Source organism: Hesperophylax consimilis, chromosome 8, assembly GCF_061612785.1.
Source record: "Hesperophylax consimilis isolate HC1 chromosome 8, BYU_Hcon_1.0, whole genome shotgun sequence".
In the NCBI taxonomy this organism is placed as follows: Eukaryota; Metazoa; Arthropoda; class Insecta; order Trichoptera; family Limnephilidae; genus Hesperophylax; species Hesperophylax consimilis.
In genome coordinates this window covers 12,704,605-12,718,836 of record NC_142843.1, presented here as the reverse complement: position 1 = coordinate 12,718,836, position 14,232 = coordinate 12,704,605, and the positions used below count along the sequence as shown (strand labels likewise).

The following is a 14,232-nucleotide window of genomic DNA, read 5'->3' as shown; positions in this document are numbered from 1 at the left end:
TATATTTCTCATAACCCTTAAGCTGTTACTTAAAAATATCTTTGCAAAAAAATCGTTTAATTTTAATAAGTAGAGATACCTCGGGCAAATTTTACCTGCAGAAAAGACCACTCCCAAATATATTCGGGTGAAAATAAATACGATTTATGTATGTGGAAGCGATACGAAAAATAGCTGCGATGTTCTCCCAATCTCTAAGGAATAAGGAATTATTAATGTACGATGAATAAAAACGAACATTTTTTATTAAATTCTTTTATTTCTTGGCCCACTCTATGCACCATAAAATCAAAAAAAGTTCCATTTTGGTCCCATGAAGGGTGTATATGTTTAGTAAATAAAAAAAATTACTGAATAAATGTTGCTATACCAGTCTCAGAAGTACCTTTCCTTCATCAGTAGAATATTACGAGGAACGGCTGCACGGCCTTTTTCATACAAAACTCTAATTTGTATTTGAGGCCAAAATACACAACTGAATTGAATAACTAATTAAAAGTATAACAAATATCTAGTTACGTGTACTTTCGACAGCAGGGCCACGGAGACACTCACTCAGAAAAGTGATTTTACCCACCCGCACCCAGTGGAACTACGGCATCTCCATTTGGGAAATGTGATCAATGTGGGAGAGAAAGAACACGAGGAATATTTGCAAGTACCTGGCTATTCAAATCTAATGATGGTCTTACAGCAGGGCGGTTTTGAGAATGTCTTCCACTGTTACGAGTATAACCCGCAACCTCTGGTTCCAGAGCCAAGTAGCTAAACTCACAGCCACGGAGGTCTAATAAAGCTAATGTATTCTACTTTGCATCAAATTTAGACAATTCGCCTCGGTTTAGTACGGAAGGACGGTTGGAAGAGAATAGACGCCTTATCCCAGGAGAGGTCCAGGGCACGGGTTCAATGGTTAACCGCCGGCAATAAGGCCGCGCGTGACAAATGCCATTTCTGGCTGCGGCTGCAACACTTATTGGATGATGGAAGATGCAGAGATAAAGAGATACGGAACACGGTGCGCGGCAGGGCGTAACTCTTGCCTCAGCCAATAGACTGGCAGCTACTTATCTCTTTCAATACCACCTGCGAAGGCTTTTTGTAAGGTACTTCGAACTGCAATCAAATTACAAAAATGAATCTACGCTCTATCAGAAAGCTAGCAAAGAATTTGTTAATTAGAAAGTATGCAAAAATGTGTCTCTCTGGCTAATTGACACTTCATAATCATAGTCATCCAATACACATTATATTTGATAAATGGGATAGAATTAAATTAAAGCTAAATTTTTTTGTAAGTTACAATAAATATTCATAAAACATTGATTATCGCTCCTAAAATGAATTGTCAAAAATCATAGCCGCACAACTGTTTATACTAGTACTTAATACACAATCTTAACATTTTGGACAATTAGTTTTTGGGGCTTTGTCATAGAATAACTTACTTTGAATGACAGTCATCATTAGCACTGCAACTTTTGAAGACTTCAGATTCCGACATTCTTAGAAGATTCATAAGGTTCATGCTCCCTTTTCATTTGACGACAAAAAGTGCCTGATATTTGGCACCCTACCTCCATACCTACGTACATACTACGTGACAATAGAACCGGAAACTTGCCCCCAGGTGGCTGCTAAGATGCGCCCTTAGTCCTACCGGTCTCCTGGTGTCTCTCTCTATGCCTCGGTGTTTACGTACACACGGTCTTATATTCTGAGAATATATTTATAATGAGAACCGGGTATGATGGGATCGAAAATCAAAATTTTAAATTGATCAAATACCAAAGTTCACGAGGTCCAGTAACCTAACTGTAGGTTCCTCTTTGTTGTTAATTTTTCATGCAACACGACTGCATGTTTATTTTATGGAATCGAAAACCAAAAATAGGCCTTTCGTGTTGGCGAATAATCGGAAATTTCCTTACGTAATATGTGTAATACTCAACCGCGATGAGAATGCATTTAAAAATGCAGTGAGAATCGCATCCCGAGATCCTCCAGGCAGACGGGCGCCGAGACTAGCGGTAGTTGACACTTTCCCCGTACTTTCAATCGTACGACTAACTACCCATAAGAGAGCCACGCAATAAAAAGGTATAGACACATCGTTATCTTCGAGAAAGTGTCATTTGAAAGTCACCGTGGGAATAATTGGCTTTTCTACTGCATGGTGGTACGCGTTGCTTGGTCCGGTTGTGAACACCAGAATTCGGCGAAGAGATTGACAGGGTGATATTTACGCTCGCCCCAACCGGCACGTGAGAAAGGTATTATGCAATCGAGGTCCAGACGACGAGAGAATATACAATGAAAAATACAATAAAGTCTACTGCATACCCGGATACTGCAACTGCGAAAATGATTATTTCAACAATGATTTTTTTTAATATTATTTGTTATGATTTTTTTATCCGAAGCTTGTGGACAGGGACTTTATATAGTATCCCCAAAGATGATATAGAGCTTTAAGTAAATTATTTCCCTTTGGGCCTCCTCTGTGAAGTTACGAGTAATAAAAAAGGGTCACGTAGTCCCTAGTTAGGGACTGTTAATTGTAAGGCTAAGTGAGAAACGAAAGGAAAACGAAGGGAGGTAGAAGTGGACGATGAAGGTTTGGTAAGTACCAGACTTTTATTATCTGATCACTGAACATAGCTAAAGTAATTTCATTAATCGTTTCGACCGTGAATGATGTTTTATATATTGTGGAACAAGGGTACCTACATATTCAATTAAACTTCGATGACTTCAAGATTGCATTTTTTTTTTTAATTTTTTACATTAACCCCAAACAGGAGGTCCTGAGGAAAATAATTTCCCTCAGAACATATGTCATCTTGGGGATGCTGCGTGGAGGGTCTTTTTAATGAAAGTGAGGAGAGGAAGTTCCAGAAAGGAAAAAGGTATGAGGTAGGAATCTAGGGATCAGTGTGTTTTGGAGTGACGTATAAATATATTCTTCCCGCTGCGGCGCAAGGCGATGGGTCGAGAGACCAGTTTGAGAGTTCAAAGGGTCTCCCCACACCAGCCTCTCCCGATCTGGCACGCCACGTAGGTGGTGGGCAGGCGCATCCTGAACACTCCTACTAAATACCAATCGTATGGAACCACCTTGGATAACCTATGGAAAAGATGTCGGTTATCCAATAAGTGGTTCTCGGGGCGGAGGTTCCTAAACCCGTAATTAGATTCAGTTTTTCGCAATAAATAAATGTTTATAACATATTGATATATTGTACTTAACAGAAATTCCTTAAATACGGACCTTCCTAACATTTAAAATGTTAAAATGCCGGTATCAGAGGCAAGGTCATTTAAGAGCACGATATTTTTTTCCAGAGGCGTAGTGACGCCTGGTTATTGCATTATCATTACCATTGGTGAATTGCAGATTAGTTCTGCATCTCTGAACAATAAACGGTCTGTGCTCATGCTCTTTAGTAAAATTACCAGGAACATAAAATACAGCTTCTTTACGAAATCTACATTTCCAATACTATAATCATTTGAATTAACCTCATAAGAGTCCCGACTGCTCCCAACCGTCTGGAGCCATCGAGACAATGGCATCCCCAATCGGGGTGTGTTGTGAGGCTAAAGGTAGATGATAAAGAGGAAGATGGGGAAAAGGAAGGTGGGGAGTACCTGGATTTACAGATTTGGTCACCAAACACGGCCAAAGTCATTTCAAGCATCGTACCAATTCTGAATGGTCTTCCACTCTGGAACGTACGGCACAAATATATTACTTTGAAAGAGTAATTTGTGAAATAACACAAATTAATCAAAATAAATTTACTTGCGCACGCCGGGATTAGAACCCGCAACCTCCAGCTTGGTAGTCGAGAGCCTTATCCCTCGACCACAGATTTTATGATCAATACAAATTTTAAGTAAATCAGGCAGTGACAAGTCTTCGCCTTACTATTACGAATTATCGCGGGTTCGTCTGCTGCTCGGGCGTTGAAATAGTTAACGACGTGAAACATTCAGTTCAAATTGAATGTTTTTTCTTCGTGGCGATAATAATTTATCGGTCGGCAAAGGCATAAATATGCATGACACAATATCAATTCATAAAATCACCGTCCTGGCATAAACTGACTATCTTTATCGTTATACTATCTACAAGTCATGCGTTAAGACCTTCTAAGCAGTGTAGATTAGCGCTATCCGCTCGCACCGCGGCTATAAACCCTATAAATTTACGTGATCGCGTCGGGCTCGGTGAGCGACAATGAACTGCGAAGATATAATCGCAAATATCAACAAACACTTTCAATACGCAATCAACTATGTAGGTTTAAAACTGATAAGTTGTGAGACTTATATATGGGGAGCTTATAACATTGGAGGCTTTAAACGAGAGGATAAGAGCATGGGGTGACTTTTCTCTTATTTTCACTATTTTCCATCTTTTTTCAATAATATTTTTTTATCTAATGCAGTAGTTCTTTCAAATATATAATATACACAATAAATTGCATATTCCTGTAGAAAACATTGATTATAACTACTTACTAGATAAATTGTCCATATTAAAACTTTCAGAAAGAAGAATAAACACAGATTTAATAGTATTACATAAAATACTTCATTACAAAATTGACTGTCCTGAGTTACTCCAATTAATCAGCATCCACATACCCAAAAGATCTTGCCGAAATTTACTACCCTTTTATTTTTACAACACCAGGACACTGTCTTATCAAAATTCCCCAATTCCAAGACTTCACAGTCTCGGAAATAAATACTCTGATCTGGGAGATATATTTTATCTTAAAAATAATCAATATAAATATTGTTTATTTCAATTCTTTTATACACGGTGTCCGGAAACTCGTAGTACAAGCGGGAAACAGGAGAATCTACACCACATGGGGAACCCAAAAAAACATAAAGTTTTTTGATTTGAGCATTTTCAAAAAAAAAAAAAAACCAAAAAAAAAAATTTTTCGGCTATTTTAGGGTTAAAGTTTTTTCTGGTGTTTAGGGTTGAATAACAGATGTTTTAACCCTGCAGAGCAGAAATATTTTATGATTACACCGGGTTAAATGAAGGGTGATTTCAAAATAATGCTTCAAATCCGAGTTTCTTCATTTGTTTTACTTTCAAATAGTTTTAATTAGTTGGGTACTTTGATCTTCAGTAATAATTTATAAGAATTTGATTAAAAAAAAAAAAAAAAAAAAAAAAATCAACTTCAAACTCGATTTACTCGATAACGAAAGCTCAAATAAAATAAAAATATATACTACAAAATCGACTCCAAATGTGATGAAGATTCACCAGTTTCCCGCTTGTACTACGAGTTTCCGGACACCCTGTATATCGAGACACAAATAGACATCTATAATTTCCGAAATATATATATTTTTATTTTGAATATCTATTTATGTGAGACTTCTTATCATTTTTACTAATGTATCTTATTTTATTATATGCTTTTGTTGTAACATTTAATATTTTTTTCTTTTTTCGTTGTATTATGTTTCCTTTATTGTTTTAATTTTGTAGAATTTATAATAACTGTGATACTCTACTATTAAACTTTGTAATGTGTAAAAGCCCATTAGGGCGTGTAATAATAAATAAATAAATGTACTTATTTGTGAATACTTTCTATACATTTTAAACTTTGATAGAAGAATTTCGAAAAAAGTTTTTCTATTATGTAGAATCATCTCCCGAAGTTAGTGCATTTTACCCCCGGACACCCTATGTTAATACGGTATTGTTGTTTTAAAGTAACTAAGAAACTGAACCCCCCCTCCCGATTCCAACATAACACAAACAGACATGTATGTAGTATACATTCGCGGTTGGCTGTTGGTGATGCTGAAGATGAATAATATGATGCTCCAATACATGTAATTTTAGTAGGGTTTTTAGGTTAAAAAAATTTCCCTACCGAGAAAATACAAGGCCTCTAATCTATAATAGCCAGGTAACATTTAAAACACCCATCTGAGGTAAAAATTGTGAGGCGCCATGACGCCGTTCCATTTGAAACACGTTTTTAAATAAGGGGGTAATAGTACGAAGCGATAATGGCGACACTACAAAAATGTTTAAATTTGGCATTTGCCCCAGGGCAACTGCACATTACGATCGTCTTTCGCTACTCCCCTGCCCTTCTCTTTCACGTTATCTTCGTTATGGCGATTAATACAGAAATGTGTTCAATAAAGTTTAGTACGCATCACATACCTGATATTATAGTGGATAGTGCGGGAAAACAACCGATTAATAAAGCATAGTTGCGAGCCGAGGGGTGACAGGGACATCCGGTACGAGCCATAACCATAATCCTTTAACGAGTGAACTTTAAACACTGACATAATCACAGCCAAACAACTGGCAAACTGCACGGGATTATGAGTCTAATTGATGGGCGGGTATGGGTAATTATATCACACTTGACGAGTGCGAGTACGCCAGTTTGTCAGCAATACATCACGAATTGATATCTACGATCTCGAGTTGGGCGTGTGTTGAATAAATACATGATATATAGGTACCTTCACCACATCATTACACTTTACAGCAATAATAATTATATTCCAATTTAACAAATAATAAATGAGTAATTATTAATTGAAATCATTAACAAAATTGTTACTGAGGCTGTGGTTTATTTTCTCGATCACAAAACTAGGCAAATCCCGTATTGTGGTGTCCGAGGATTGTTACATAGGTAAAGAAAAATATAAATCAACTCATATCATATGATAAAATAATCATCAAAAATAAATTAAAAATCAAACCAAAAAAATTGATACGTACCAAAACCATTAAATAAAATACGAAGGAAAGAAAGATGTGAGAAAATGTCAGTTTTGAGGAGCCGTTTGTCGTTTTTAGACTGGTTTGGAGAGACCCTTTGACCTCTCCAACTGACAACCCCTTTCATTCGTCTCCTTACCAGATCCCCAAACACCTATTTTAAGCTCGCTACCGCATTTACATTGTGAGATATAGAGCTTTGAAACGGACAGTTACATGACTTAATTATATTCGGATGAAGACGGGTAGTAAGGTTATAGTCATTATTATCAAACTGATGAAAATACAAGTCTAGATAATAACCGACCACTTAAAATATGAATCGTAACTTAATACACATTGGAGCGGATTATTTTTCAATCGGACAGAAAATAAATTGTAGTTTAATTGATGCAAAGCTTCTATGAAGTGACGTTAAACCTATAAAGGGAAGTCTCGATTTTAACAAGCCTCAACGTGACAATAAGCCATATATTTTGGCAGCTCCTGTAAATTATATTTTTAGGTCATTCGTAACCTGGGAATCCACAAAGATGATCGGCCGTCGTAGTCGCATTTTGTGATCTTCCCGGTCTCGGATTTAAATCCTCAAAAAAAATTCTACTGGGGTTAGCATAAAGGAGAAGGTACATGCAAATCCAATAAATATCGTAAATGAGTTGAGACACTCTAATACTGTACCACCATTTTTTTTATTTAAAAAATATGTTCACGTTTAAGTTATTTGAAAACTAACGCAGACGCATTAAAATTGTAGGATTTAAAAAGCTGAAAGTTTGATGATTCACCTTGTTGGAATATGGAATATTGCATTATCAAAATTAAAAATATTAAAAAAATAACGGCTGTGAATCGAACCCCCGATCAACGAACTGCTTTGAAGGCAACAATGCTGACTATTAACATCACCAACTATCGAAAGAACGGCGGCATAAATTTACTATATGTACTGAAAATAAAAATGAAATATTTTTGAATTTTCGACTGTTCAAAATGTTTAAATATTTGTGAAAAATTATGTTACTCAACTAGCACCCGTGAAAAATCACGGGATATTATAATTACAATTTAGAAAAAGACAATTGAAATAATGTTGAGAAAATTACACTTAAATTCAAAGCCAATTTGAGTTCATTGAACCATAGTTACGCAGAACAGACACACAACCTAAACGGGTATTTTTTTATAATCGAGCTGGTATTCCTTACCTTCAGCCGGGTCTTCTCTTAACAAATGTCCCTGCAGGTCCAGGGGCTCTAAAAGATTCATCAGCTTGGCCAACTTCTCCCATGGATCTGACTCGCCACTACAAAAAAATAAATCACACTATAAATGTCATTCGTTGAGGGGTGCGAAGGGGGCTCTTGTCAAAAGGAACATACAAGAATCAATCAATGTATAATCACAAGAACTGCAAATTACACCGATTTAAAATAAAACTGTAGTCAATTTACTATAAGAGCTTTCGACCTTTCCTTTGTCCAAAGACAGGCACTTTTTCACGAGGTTTATACACGTTTGGTATATTTTAAAGATTTTCGTTTACAAATTTCGCTGACTGTTTGCCAGTTTAACTGTTGGCAAGAAGTGCATTCATTATGATATTTTTTAGTTACTTAAACCTACATTAAAGTTTACAAAATTCTAATTATAACTTACATACTATTACATTTTATCTTGCGATATATTTCAAATTTATTAACTGGTCGTTTTATGGTTTCCGGGAGCGCATTTTAATATTACATATTATAAATAAAATTAACTAACTTTATAAAAATATTAAAATATATAAAATTATTGCAAAAAACAAGGCGACCCTTTAAAAATATACGTTCTAAACTAAAGTAAACTAAGAATCGCGAGCTACGAGAGCCGGTACGACTGCTCAAAGTTATCAAAGACAGGAACTAAATATGCAAACGACATGTATTCTTTATTCGCCATAAAAAACGAATGTGCGATGTTCATTCAACGAAGGGCTGTAAGATATGTGAGTGTCGAAAAAGGCAGCGCCTTCTGTTTGTACCTACTCTATTAATTAGTACAACTTTACCAACGAAATGATTATCAAATTATGTTGGTTTTCATTTTTCGTTTTCAAATTTTATATAATCCAGTAATTGACTTGTAACATGCATAAATGAAGCGGTTATTTGGATATTTGATATGGCTTGAGTAATCCCGACCAACATAGGCTAAAGCCGGCGGCTTAGTTCTCAGCTCATAGCGAAAATTTACCACTTTACGATTAGTTCGCTATTTTTCCAACTGCCTACCCTATTTAAAATTGTCGCACGCCGATTATTTGACTTATGCATACATAAGTGAGCTTCCCGAAATGGATGTGAGCGAAAAAATACCGTTTCGTGAAGATTTTGCGACATTTTGCTGTCTCATTCAATGACTGTTTTGCCGCCGGATAACTTCTCCAACTTCGTAAGGGTCGCGACCACGTTTTATAAAATCCAAGAAACGCGGCTCCGACGGGGAATTTCTACCGTTTCTGGGGATTCTGAAATTTCTAACTTGCCCAAATTTTTTCCCCACTTTAATAAAATAATATAAATATGTAGGTATAAAGAAAACACTTAGAAAATAGATAAGTATAAGATAAGGTAAGATAAGTATAATTAAACTTTTAGAAATATTTAATTGAATTTATTATTTTTATAAGCAATAATTATTAGCCTGAAACACTCATCCACATTGAAAAATCTTCTGATAAAAGATACATGACGCCAGCGGGACTTGAACCCGTGTCCTTTCGATTTCCGGTCGATAGCTCTGACCACTGAGCTATGGCGGCTTATCTCTTATCCGCGAAATAATTCAATATATACTAGTGATTCATTCAATAATTACTGCTTATTACATTTTTACATTTAACAGTCCCGTTGGCGTCATGTATCTTTTATCAGGAGATTTTTCAATGTGGATGAGTGTTTCAGGCTAATAATTATTGCTTATAAAAATAATTGTTACCCTTTGTGCTATGCATAAAAAATCTTGTCTTAAACATTAGTTTACCAAAAAAAATAAATTATTAATTTATGTTTAATGCGATACATTTTACCTTTTTAACAAGCTTCGAAATTGGCAGTCGAGTTGTCGCTAATGCCAACCGTATGTCATTTTCGACAAACAAATTAGTTTCTTGTTTTGGATTGCAAATTAACAAGCTTTGAAAATTAACTGCACATAATTGAGACGACATTTTTTCAACAAAATGTGTTACGAAGAATAATAATTGTTCGATTAAAAATTAATATTATTACTATAAAATCTTTTTTAACTGTTTCGGGCGGCAACCTCATAGAAAACCCGTCAATGTCGCGACCCATTAGTTGGCAACCTATGCACTAAGATGATCCTTATGTGGTGTCGTAAAAAAAACATAAAACAATAATTTTACTTATGCTCGTAAATATTAGTCGTTCTATTTTCCTAGAGAATCCTGCCGCCGTGTTCGGTATTAATGTTTAATATAATGCCCATCGAACTGTAAATAATATTGGGGAATTTATAGCTTCCTCTGCAACATTCCTAATTAGCCATAGCTCTGGTAGTCAATCACCGATACACGGTTAACGATCGGGACCGATTTAACTTCCGAGCGGTTGCACTATTGAATACACGGTACCAACGCAAAATATTAATATATATATATATAATAATAAACCAGCAGTGCTTGTGGCGAAGCTTAATGCTAAATCACTATTTTGATTAATCTTTATAACGAATTGGTGTACATTATGAATACCAAAAATATGCTTTAGATAAATTGAAGGTTTTCCTATCGTTTCACTTGAGTAGAATACAAATAAAAAAATAAATTAGTCTATAAAAAATATATATGTAAACTACTAAAAAATATATTTTATCAATAGAAATGCATGAACGCATAAAGGATATTGCGAAATAAGATGTAAGGAAAAGGACATTTAGAAGTAATTATATAGCTAGCTGTCAATGAGCAAATAAATGGACGCAATCTGCCAACTCTTAAACCTTACAAAAACAAGGGACTTTATAGCTTAAGTTAACACGTAACAGTAATTATAATTTATCTCTGCCACTTCCGTTCACATGTAAAGAGAATGATTAAACAACAAACATTTAGATTCATAAAATTCCTATACATGTTACACACTTCGTCACACAGGTAATCCGCTGATAAAAGGCTTACCTGACTTACTTTAACCAGTGATTCCTGAGTCTATTTGTTTTTAGCTTCCTAATTTTTTTTAAATCAGTACGTATTAGACAATTACGTTCGGGGTGGAGGTTGGGCATTTACTCTGCTGAGCGACAAGTGTTGACATGTTGGAAAAAATAACAAAAAAGCGTCAAAGGAGACCTACATTTAATTTAGGTACATTTTTAATCCAAAATATGATAAAAAAATTAAGACCAGACGTTTATTCCATTTTTAATTTTCCCTCTCCCTTACAAACGAAACATTTTTTTAAAAGTGGGCTACAATTGAGCTCTTCTTGAGAAACAGAATCATTATTGTTTTTTTAAAGAAATAGAAAAGTTCCCAGATTCCATACGTATAGCGCCGTTTTGGTGAAAAATCACCCCAAGGGAAAGGGGAGGGATTGTGTTAATAGAAAAGAGGCGTTACAACGGAGCTCTCCGCGGCAGGGCCATATCACAGACGCGCTTAGAGGAGCTGATATGTTAAATTTACGATCCAATAAAGTCAGCGAGAAAAGGATAAGAGAGTTAATTACTGCTTCGGCGAAAACATCTTCGTGATGGACGAATGACGGCCGTCACAAGAACTAATCAAAGCAGGAGATTCACTCGCTCTTCCGAGATAAATAATAATGGTATTCCATTAGCACGTTGTCAAAGCGATGGCGATATAAAGCAAATTAAATTGCAAGGAAAAATAATACAACCGTTATGAAATAAAAGTTTTACGATAAGAGGATTTCAGGAAGTGATATCGAAAGGTTGTAATCATTCATTTTTGACACCTCACTGTGGCGCAGGACATTGACATGAATGAAGGCAAGCAAGCGTTTTTAAGAAGTACGGGCTGTGGGGCTTTTTTCACACAAAACTTTTGGATTTGAGGACAAAATTAAAATTTTAAATCAAAAGGTAAAGTATTGCAAATATCTAGTACTGATGGGATCTATTTTATTTATTTGTGTTTATATATTTAGGTAAAGACAGACAAATATAATTTAGACTGGCAGCAAATATTTCAAGGTCCCGGCTTTAGTTTACATGTCTCGACATTCTTGACAGTGGAAAATTGTATGCCCATAATTATTAAAGTTGATTAAATTGATGAGTATTCTTAATGATCTACGGCGAGAAATGATGAACTGGATGAGTTGCAACAAACAAGATGAGTAAATAACATGATAAATAATTTTAATGGTGCAAATACTTATTTCAATCATATTCATACCCTTTGTTAAGGCGATGCCATACGTAGTAATGCAAAATGATGTGTTTTTGGTTTGAAAATTTGGTCACCTAGAAATGTTTCAGATGCTTTAATTAAATACTGCGAGTAGAATACATCTTGGCCTTTGAAATAATCGAGTATTTTTTAGATAAGTCTTATTATAAGCCCAGAAAAAAATAATGTAAAGGCCTATGAAAACTGCTTTAAAGTTCAAAATCTCCTACTTACGTACCCATTTTCGGTTATGATGTTATTGTTTAATGTGGCAAATTAAGTTATTTATAAAACGATCGAAAAAAAATTAAATATTTATTCCTGAACATCCACAAAATAAAATAAAAGGCACTTTTTGGCCAGGTGTTTTTCTTGCATAAATCAAAACAGGCGGATGGTGTTAAGCGGGAATTTAACCCTTATCGCCATCTACGTAAGGGTTGTTATTGATAGCGGCTCAATTTAAAATATTACACGACGTAGTGCATCGCCTTAAACCGATTATTGACAAGGCTTCTTCTTCTATCGACTTGTAACTCATAGTATTGTATTTACGTGACACCTGATCCTTTCTCTCTCCATCTGCCATCCCCTCAAAAAAATGTGTATACGTGTGTAATTTATATATGTGTGTAATTTACTCCAAATATGTTCAATAATCACTGGTTAAAATCCGTTGGGTTCTTGCTGTTACACCCGGTATTATTTATATATAATAAAATAAATTTGGGCATTATCAAGCGAACCGCATCGTGTAAACATAATACATTTACGAAATGCTCGATGGAACTGCGAGCAATTTAATGGTAGCGCGGATTAGACGAGAGCGGGGCTACAACAAAAAACGTGCGAGATACATTTCCAACCGCAAGAAGAAGATCGTAGGGGGACCGCTGGACTGCTCGGGTGAAGGTCGCCGGGAGGTAATGACGCCGGCCGGGATTATGCAATATACTTTTTATACTCTCTACGTGTCGGTGTTCGGGTGAGTGCCGAATTGGACACCTCTGGATCCAAATTGCTTTTCGATGGAATGATAGATAGGCGAACCATCATATATCTCGTTCATCGCCATTTCGGACAAAGGTGGATGGACCCTTGCATTACAAAAAAATTGTATCATTTTTAATCGAACACCGTTTTTTTAATGATGGCGTAATTATGTTTACGGGTGACAGCTGTATCACCTAAGGTAAAAATGGATACAAGTCAAAGCATTAAATGGGAAACTTAATGTTGAACTTATGGCCTCTTGTCAATGATGGACAGCCAAATTCATAATGTTGTGATTAATAATAATATGTTTATAGAAGAGTGTCAGTGGATTTGTTTTTTTTATAGAGATTGGTGAAATTTTGCGCACCTGACCTTCACTGTGTAGGTCAGGTAAGAGATTTATAAAAACAACCCCCACCCCCCTTTCCACCCCTTCAAGGGAATAAAGTGCAGTTAACGCCGGGAACTTCAGATAGTACCTACATTCAAAATAGTGCTAATAAGTAATATGTGCTTGGCTAATTTACACAATGTTTTGTGAAGTATCAACTCAAAGGCGCTGAACAAAGCTTTTCAGATATTATATGAATAGCCCGACACTTTCAACCTTCCTCTGCCCCCTCTAATTTTTCCTTCGCCACTTCCTTTAGCCTCACAACATTCCCCGAATTAGGGATGCGATTGACGCACTATTTTTTGTTATTTTTATCACATTTCTGTTTCGGTCTAATGGCGATGCACTTGTTTCGTCTCATTGAATCTTGTTAATTTGTCATGTTTTGTGTTACGAAACAACTGTAATAAAATATGCACACGCAATTCAATCCGATAGGTTTTTGAGGCTTCATACATTCCGCATGTCCGGTGCCCCCTACATGTTAGTACCTGCAAGCACTTGGCTGGCAGATACTAAATCGCCCGCGGGCTTCGGCCGTCCATCAAAAACTAATATTTTACGCATTAACTGTATCCGTCCGCATTAACAGTACGAAACGTTAGGAGCCAGTGTCAAAACAGAGTC

General features: G+C 35.8%; 1 protein-coding gene across 4 annotated transcripts in view; it reads right to left on the bottom strand.

Annotated features, from left to right (window-relative positions):
- Smg6 (Smg6 nonsense mediated mRNA decay factor) overlaps positions 1 to 14,232 on the bottom strand; it is a 245,437-nt gene that overhangs the window by 92,615 nt on the left and 138,590 nt on the right. For all 4 annotated transcript variants that reach the window (XM_089634886.1, XM_089634889.1, XM_089634888.1 and 1 more), the window contains one exon: positions 8,002 to 8,099. In XM_089634886.1, coding sequence (XP_089491012.1) covers positions 8,002 to 8,099 — 98 coding nt within the window. The remainder of the gene's footprint in view (positions 1 to 8,001; positions 8,100 to 14,232) is intronic.